Source organism: Lactuca saligna, chromosome 4, assembly GCF_052625555.1.
Source record: "Lactuca saligna cultivar CGN05327 chromosome 4, ASM5262555v1, whole genome shotgun sequence".
Lineage (NCBI taxonomy): Eukaryota > Viridiplantae > Streptophyta > Magnoliopsida > Asterales > Asteraceae > Lactuca > Lactuca saligna.
The window spans coordinates 38,415,984-38,424,854 of NC_136420.1; the positions used below are offsets into that span (position 1 = coordinate 38,415,984).

An 8,871-nucleotide genomic window follows, 5' to 3' on the forward strand; every position below is an offset into this window, starting at 1 on the left:
TTTAACTCGGAAGGTTTTTACTGCTTGTTTTTATTATGCGTTTGATCCATACTGTTTGTTTTTGTTACGCGTTTGGTATCTATCTTACCTAATAGAGAAACATGATGGGATATGTAAGATAAGTTAGGGGGTGGGATTGGAGTGTGTTTATTTAAATAATTTAAAAAATCAAGGGAAAAATAGTTTTTTTAGATAAAACAGGGACCAAACTCATAACAAAAACAAACAGTAAGAACTTTTCAAGTTAAAAAAATAAGTTAGAGACCAAAAATATAAATTACCGTAAAACACAGGGACCATTCGTTTAATTTACTCAAAAATAAACTTTGCCTTTTGTGTTACTTATATTATCTTTCCAAAAACATGTTCGTTTGATAAACACCCACACATATCCCTAAACAAATAAAGGCTAAAACAAACTATTTTTATTGATAATATAACTGTTTCATTATTATATATACCGTAATAAATTGAATATCTGCTCGATATTTGCAGAACAAAATGGCAATTTATGGATAAACAAACGAAAAATAAGTTAACAAAAAAAAAACTTTAAACACAATTAAAATGGCATCCTCGCAATAACACACACCCATATATATGTCTTCCAATATATATATTTATATGTATTTTCTTTTGTAATTTTTAAGTTAACAAACAATACGTGTGATATTCGACTTTCACTTCCTTTCAACATACTCGGATTAATCAACAAGAGCAAGAAGATAACTTTTTCATCTCACTAATCTCCAAATCAGGTCCTCCATTAACGTCAATTTTCAAGCCTTTAAGCGTATTCAAAGAATCCCCATTTGATTTCCCAACATCATGTTCCAATGTCTTCTTCGAAACCACAGAATAGATTTCTTCTAAAAGCTTAAAGAAAGCAGCTTCCACATTGTCACCTGTAAGTGCGGAGGTTTCAAAGAAATACAACCCCTGATTTTCTGCAAATTCCATGGCGTCTTCTGAAGGAACTGCTCTTTTCTCTTCAAGATCAGCTTTGTTTCCTATCAAAGCAATAACAATGGTTTTATCTGCATGAACACGAAGCTCTTCAACCCATCTTGCAACATGATCGAATGATTCTCTTTTGCTGATGTCGTATACCAACATTGCCCCTAATGCTCCCCTGTAGTATGCACTTGTTACAGCTCGATATCTGTGTCATATTAACGGGATTAAAAAAAAAAGATAATTTAAGCAATTGGAAATTAATATTGTTTAAAGAATGAGATCGATGTATTGTGTGATTTTATCATTTTAATGTGAGATCTAATGGGGCCTAAAACAGGATGGCATGAAAGGCATATGCACATGCGATTGCTAGTTTGCTACATGATTATTGTTGTCTAATAATGTTTATATCATAACACTCATCTTGTCTCTCAATTATTTAACTTTCTATACATCTATAATCGAATCTAATATTATATGTAAAAAAAAAGGTTATTTTTGCAATAAAACCAATATATTTATATCCAATAAAACCATTTTATATTCCAATATTACCGGAATTAATGCTTCGTGATCAGTTTCTTTTAAAAAGAAATTGAGAATCATCCTTTATAAAGTCATTGTACATTTGTACTGGTTTTAATGGACATTTAAATGAAAATACATTATTATAATATAATCATAACTCATAACATAAAATGGTTTTAATCAACAAAAATACAACTTAATAATATTTTTGAGCATTAAAAAATAATAGTAATTAAATTGACGTATTTTCCCCCTTTTAAATGCAATGCAATCATTGTCCAACTCCTGTCTTTTTAAACCAATATATCGTCTCTCATTATTATTCGTATCTGGTCCTATGACACTTGGTCCATACAAATTTACTATTTAATTTGAATATATGTATTTGTTTTTTCTAGTTAACTTATTTATTAACTTGGATCTATTTGTTTTTTCTAAAGGAATATGATCTCTATATAGATTTGGCAATTATTGTTTTTCTACATTGGTCATGTGTTCGAACTAAAACAAAACTAAATAAGTCAACCGAGCTTATCAAATAATTGGTTATTGATATTTCAAGATTATATTTACCATATGTCCATGTTACTATACAACTGTATAGATACAAATTTGTATTCCTAAAATTTATCCAGAGATCCTGTAGTTGAATATATACTTGGATATAATAAAATGACAAATGGATAAAACGAATATTGTAATCGTTTTTAATACATTTCTAGCAATAATTATACAATATTACTGTAATGTGCAGCGAGGTATCGTAATCATGTATATATAGATAAGCATTTAATTTCAACTGAATTAAGTTGACGAATAAAAACAAAAAACTTTCTGATGTATATGAAAGCTACTGTAAACCGAAAAATATTACTAGATTGGTTATGTAAAATAGCATCATATTTTTTAATGATATCGCAAAAAATTACTACATATTGATTTTTTTATGGTTTTAGCCACTGTAAATGAAAATGCTCAATAAACACCTCAAGTTTTACAATTTTCCCTATGTCGACCCAAACAGGTTAAATTGGTTAAAACAGAAAAAATATGGATCACAAAATAATTTTTGTTCATATGGAACATTTTGACAACTTTTTCTATTCAATTAAAGCTGCTAACTTGACAACTTTTATATTGCGACATTTTAACATGTTCATGGTCAAATGTCGTCAAATGTTGATTGGCTTTAGTCGAAAACTTTTATTCATAAATCACAATAATTAAAGTGTAAAAATAATCAAAAATAGTGGTTTTTCTATATATTACCCGTATATTAAACAAATAATCAAAGATAAATATTAGTTACTTTCTCAAATTGGAAATTTTAATAAATACAAAATAAAACTATTACAAAACGTATGCAAACAAGAAAACATCATTTTCATGTTCTTTCTTGAAAACACAATTCGAGACGGAAATTTATCCAACAAAGTAACTCTCATGACACATTTCATTTAAAAAAACCAATAAACAAACGATATCATCATTATTGTTTCTTGCTTTCATTATATTTCTGTAAATACGAACAGTAGGACTTTCGCCGGAGCAACCGTGAGCTCAGAGGTGGCGTTTACAGTTTAACCGGAGAACAGAGAAACAGGAGAGAGGTTTGCTTACCTTTCTTGACCAGCAGTATCCCAGATCTGAGCTTTGATAACCTTCGACTGAATATTCAGTGTTCTCGTCTGAAACTCAACTCCGATCGTCGATTTCGAATCAAAAAAGAACTCATTTTTCGTAAACCTTGACAGCATCTGCGTCTTCCCCACCGCAGAATCACCAATCACCACCACTTTATACACATAATCTATCGTCTCATCGTCATTAATGTTCATCTCCTTCGAAATTCAGTAGGACTGAAAGAAACGACAGATGTGTGTTGTCTGTTTTGATCTTGAAACTGTTGTAGAGAAAGAAAGAGTAATCTGGATACTGTGTGTGTTATTGGAGTAAGTATGTGGTTTTTTTGGTGAAATGTTTGTTGTGTTAGGAGACAGGAGTAGTGGTATGGTGATATCCCTAATTCAGGCGAAATGCCCGCCAATACCAATTGACCAAATTGCCCCTTTTCTCCCAATTTGTTGTTTGTTAACTATTTATTAAAGGTTAAAGGGTTCTCATTTAGCAGCTTTTTTGGTTTGACAACCAAATTCGACAAGATTTTCATCATTTGTTTTCTAAAAATACATAAAATTATTAAAATACTTACACAAAACTTGCTGGTAATGGGAAGAATGATAGCTGAAAATTGATAGTTGTAGCTTTTATTATATAAGTATTTGTCAAAAAAAATAGTTGGAAATTTTAACATGTGTAATTTTTTACATAAAATGACATCTATCTAAAACCAACATGTGAAACCTAATAAATAAAAAAGACAATCCTGAAAATAAATTAAAAAAACTTAGTTACGTGAAATAATTGTTAGATTTTCTATAAACTAAAGGGTAAAAGATCGTATTGTAAAACAAAGCTTGTTGATTAAATCAAACATTTTTTAAAAAGCTAAAACTAGAAAATCTCAAATACTCCTTACCAAACATCTATTTATTCAAAATAATATTTTCTTACTTTAAATATAAATATCATATTTATATTTTTTTTTAACTTTCAAAACATCTTAATTGTTAAAATTCTATTTTTTTTAAATATTTTTTGATAATTTATAATCAAATTTTATATTTTATAATGATTATAGTTTAAAAAGAAGAATGTAGATCGATCATATTCCCTCTAAATATCAACAACTCTTTTGACTTTAAAATGAATTGACCAAATTGCCCTGATTATTGTAACCTTTTTGGAAACTCATCACACGTCGCCTAAACTTCGTTCCTTGGTTTTCCTTCTACTTTTGAAACAAACATAATTTAAGACCTCAAATAAGACACACACATTGATTCGTTTTCCTTCTACGTTGACTTCAGTCAAGCTACAAACGCATCTTTTCGGATTGTAATTTTCCCAAACTTCAACTTCACATCGAAAATACAAAATTGATAGTTGTAAGGTCCTTCTACATGATTAATTAATCATATTTTTATAGGTAACAAACTAGTATCATGTATTATATACATCATTTGCGGCAAAGTGGGCCCCCAAATCTAAATAAAATGGGTAAAATTTTGAGAAGGGCATATTGTCGGTGAGGATATAGGTTGAACAGTAGCCTAGATCAAGTATCCCCAGCCCTTCTGATGAGATGCCAATACATACAAGCCAAACAAATAAAGTGTTGGACTTGTAGACAAGAACCAAGAAGCATTCTGCAACAAATCATATGTTGTCACAACTTTTAAATATTATTAATGGACATCTAAAAGTGTCAAAAATTCCAAAAAAAAAAGGAACAATAAAGATAAAAACATGTGAACTGACATGAAAAATATTTTAAGAACATCAAAATGACATGATCAAAACATGGATTGATTGCTTAGGAGAAATTGAGAATAGAACATAATAATAAGAAAATAGTGAGAACTTTCTTGATTTGTTTGATACACAAGCTCCACACTCACTACAATTATCATATTCGGTTTTTACTTGTCTCCATTTTAAAGTACAAAAGCTCCATACTCACCGCATCATCTCCACCCATGAACACCCATGAAAAAGCTTACCGAAAGCAAGATTTCTAAAAGAAAACTCGAACTTACCCCACCGATAGTTCTAGATTCCGTTAATTTTGTTTTAGATCTTGTTTTTTTTTGGAGTTATGTTGACAAGGTTCGATGGTGGAGGAATTTTGGTGCAAGGTTAAGGTGATGTGTGATGGGTGATGGGCGATGGTGCGGTAGCTGATCAGATAGGGTGAGATGGTCTTCGGAGGTTCACGTCCCTCTACTTCCTCTTCCTTTGTCTCTCATTTTCCTAATCTATACACTCTCTGTGTTTTTTTTTTGGATTGATGGTAGAGGTGAGATCTATATGATTTTCCCTAAAATATTTATGAATTTACATAAGGGTTGATTACCTAAGAGGGTAACGAACTTTGGTTTTTGTCTATATTTACGTAAACAAGTTTTTTTCGTACACATTTGACCAGTAAGATATGTGCATAAAATGAATATATTTTAAGAACATCAAAATGAAATGATTAAGACATGGATTGATTGCTTAGTAGAAACTAAGAGTAAAAAATAATAAGAAAATTATGAGAGCTTTCTTCACTTGTTTGATATATAAGATCCATACTCACTACAATTATCATATTCGGTTATTCCATGTCTCCATCCAGAAATACATAAGTTCCACACTCACTGCATCATCTCCACCCAAGAACTATCATAAAAAAGATTACCGAAAGTAAGATTTCTAAAAGAAAACTCGAACTTACCCCACTGATAGTTCTAGATTCCATTAACTTTGTTTTAGATCTTGTTTTTCTGTGGGTTATGTTGCAGGGCTCGATGGTGGAGGAATAATGGTGCGAGATTAAGGTGACGTATGATGGGTAATGGACGATGGTGCGGAAACTGATCACATGGGATATAATGGTTGATAGAGCTCCGTCTACCTCTTTTTCCTCTTCCTCGTTCTCTCTTTTTCCTTATGTATACACTCCCTGTGTTTTGGATCGATGGGTAGGGGTGAGATTTTATATTATTTACCCTAAAATGTTTATGAATTGGCATAAGGGTTAATTACTTAAGAGGGTAACGAATTTTGATTTTTGTTCATATTTAGGTAACCATGTTTTTTTCGTATATGTTTTGACTAGTAAGTTTGTTTGACCTGTTCAAAATAGGATAATATTACTTGTAATTACCGATGATACTATGATATTATAAGCATGTCAAACAAGTTTACCGGTAAAGCATCTAAAAAAAACATGGTTACCTAAATGTGGACAAAAACCAAAGTTCGTTACCTAAAGAACTATTATGGAATGTATGTACTTTAGATTGGGATCGTAAATATTAGAGTAGGTGTTTTTAGCGAGCTCCCGAATTGATTCCAAATTGGCATCAAAGAACAAAACTGTTAAAACCTCCCCATGGACTGTATCTTGGGAGCAGGCTTCGATGATCAAGTTAGATTGATATGTATGAGAAGATGGTTTCTCCTGGGGTAGAGAGAATAATTTTGGTGGAGAAGAGTGTATGAATATAGTGGAGGTTCATGTCTGAGAATGATAGATTCTCCTCATGGAAGAGGAGGTAATCTATATATAAAGTTAGGTCAAGGGACAATTAGGCCAACCTTTGGGCCAGCCCAGTTTAGGCCCAGCTAGCCAAGGCTAGGATGTATTACCATGCAATATTATTAGGCGGTATCAAAGTTCTGAATGGCGTAAGGCGTGGCGTGGTGGCAAGGCCAAGTCTCAAGCTTAACGAGTCATGGCAAGCCATGACGTTTTTCAAGGCGTGATGTAAGGCAGCAACTTTGTATTAATTTATAATTATATTACCACATAAATATAAATTTATATTAAATATAACTACTTTTAAGAAGTGTTATATCAATAACTAATAACAAAAAGTTAACAAAAAACACAATAGTTGTATCCACAATTAGAAAAGACATAACAAAGAGCAAAAAAAACGTGTCTCAAATGAAAAAAAAAACACATACCATAACATGCCATGGCATACCGTATCATGCATTGTAAGGCGTCACGCCTAACAGTAACGTTATGAGGCTTTTCATAACAGCGAAGCCACGCCTCACATCTTCGCGTGCGCCATGGAGTGCCTTTTAGAACACTAGGCGGTATTGTCATGTGATGTTGCCAATCTACAATGCAGTGATGTCATGCAGTGTTGCTAATTAGTGTTGTTTAGGTCATGTCAATTAATCACCGCCCACAAAAACATACTAACAACATGAATACAAAAAATAAAATACACAAACCTATAAAGCGCACATTACATAATAGTTATTTAGGTAACAAACTTTGGTATATGTCCATATTTTTGTAACCATATTTTTTTCTTACATGGTTGACCAGTAAACGTGTTTGCCTTATTCATAATAATATAATATTACCGGTAATTACTAGCAATATTACTCTATTTGAACATGTCAAACAAGTAGATTGGTTAAATGTAACACACGAAATAAGGCCAAATCCTTCATTCTAGGGCTATAGGATCCTAAGCGTATACAATTTTTAAAGCATACACTTAGCAATTACTGATAACAATACATATTCCCAATATGGCATAGCATCCAATGCTTCCTAGGCTACAAGGCATCACATATCAAGCCAATCTATCATTAAATTCCTGAAATTATCATTAGCCTTATCCTAGCATGTAAACATTCATATCATATAACATATCAACATGTATGGGTACTTTAGGAATCATTTACTTGAGCTCGGATGATTACACGCATCACACCCCCTTTTTCTTTACAAAAATCTTTTCAGAAATTCGTTTTCTTTTAAAAGATTAACAATTCCTCAGTTTGAGTTCAACCACACTCGAGAGTGTGTCCGAATCCCTCAAACCAAGGCTCTGATACCAACTTGTAATGACCCAAAAATTATAAGGTAAAAATTTTATTTCTAACTAAACCAAAGACACCAATTATCTTTTTCCAAACAATCAAAAGTATATCATAATAAAAAAAAATTATCAGAGTACAATCTTAAAATCATCAAGTTGCGGAAACATGGGTGGATGCACTGCGATCAAGTCGAGCCCTTCCCTTTCAAACTGGAAGTACCTGAAACCATATCCATAAAACCGTAAGTACAAAGCTTAGTAATTTCCCTAAGATACCACATCATACATATCATACATGCATCGGGCCCCGCCCAACATCCATCAAGCCCCACCCGGTATTCATCGGGCCCCACCTGGTATATATTTGTCGATAGGACTCACCCAACACACTCATTAGATCCTGTTTTGCATCAGTCCCCGCCTGGTATACATACAAACACATATAACACATGCAAGAGTCACACACATAGCTAGCATACATATAACAATAATCCATAGGCCGGTATTGGTGCCTTCGACCCGCCAAAAACTGGAAGGAGACTCACCTCAATTCGAGATAACCGAGATATACGTGTTGTTGTTACTGGAAACCTCACACTAGTCATAACCAAATATCCTTAATCAATTAAGTTCAAAACCCAAAATCAAAGGTCTAATAAATATTTTTTCCAATGGGTAAAAGACCATTTTACCCTTCCCATATCTGGTCCAATAATCCATGGCCCAACCTCCAAAAGGCCCAAAATGAGCTTGTCGAGAGTACGACCCTCGTACTAGAAGCGTACACTCCACGTACTACCCGCCTTTGTATAATGTACAACTCACTGAAGCTTACAGACGGGGACTCCATAGTGGCCACGATGTCGGAATGCCCATTGATCATTTGAACCGTATCCTCAAACCTCACGACGTGAGGCATAAGGTCTCACGG

At 32.7% G+C, this 8,871-nt stretch overlaps 1 protein-coding gene across 1 annotated transcript; it reads right to left on the bottom strand.

The window, feature by feature from the left end:
• Positions 1–531: 531 nt before the first annotated feature.
• On the bottom strand, positions 532–3,559 carry LOC145041637 (ras-related protein RABA3-like). Its single transcript, XM_078989775.1, has 2 exons — positions 3,106–3,559; positions 532–1,162 (listed from the first exon to the last, which is right to left on the bottom strand). Exons 1-2 carry the CDS (start codon positions 3,321–3,323, stop codon positions 709–711), a joined length of 672 nt encoding a protein of 223 aa, XP_078845901.1. The 5' UTR covers positions 3,324–3,559; the 3' UTR covers positions 532–708.
• Positions 3,560–8,871: the final 5,312 nt, after the last annotated feature.

Coding starts and splice junctions, on each gene's coding strand:
- LOC145041637 (XM_078989775.1), bottom strand. CDS start 3,323: ATGAACATTAATGACGATGAGACGATAGATTATGTGTATAAAGTGGTG. Junction 1,163..3,105: donor GATACTGCTGGTCAAGAAAG/GTAAGCAAACCT, acceptor AATATGACACAG/ATATCGAGCTGTAACAAGTG.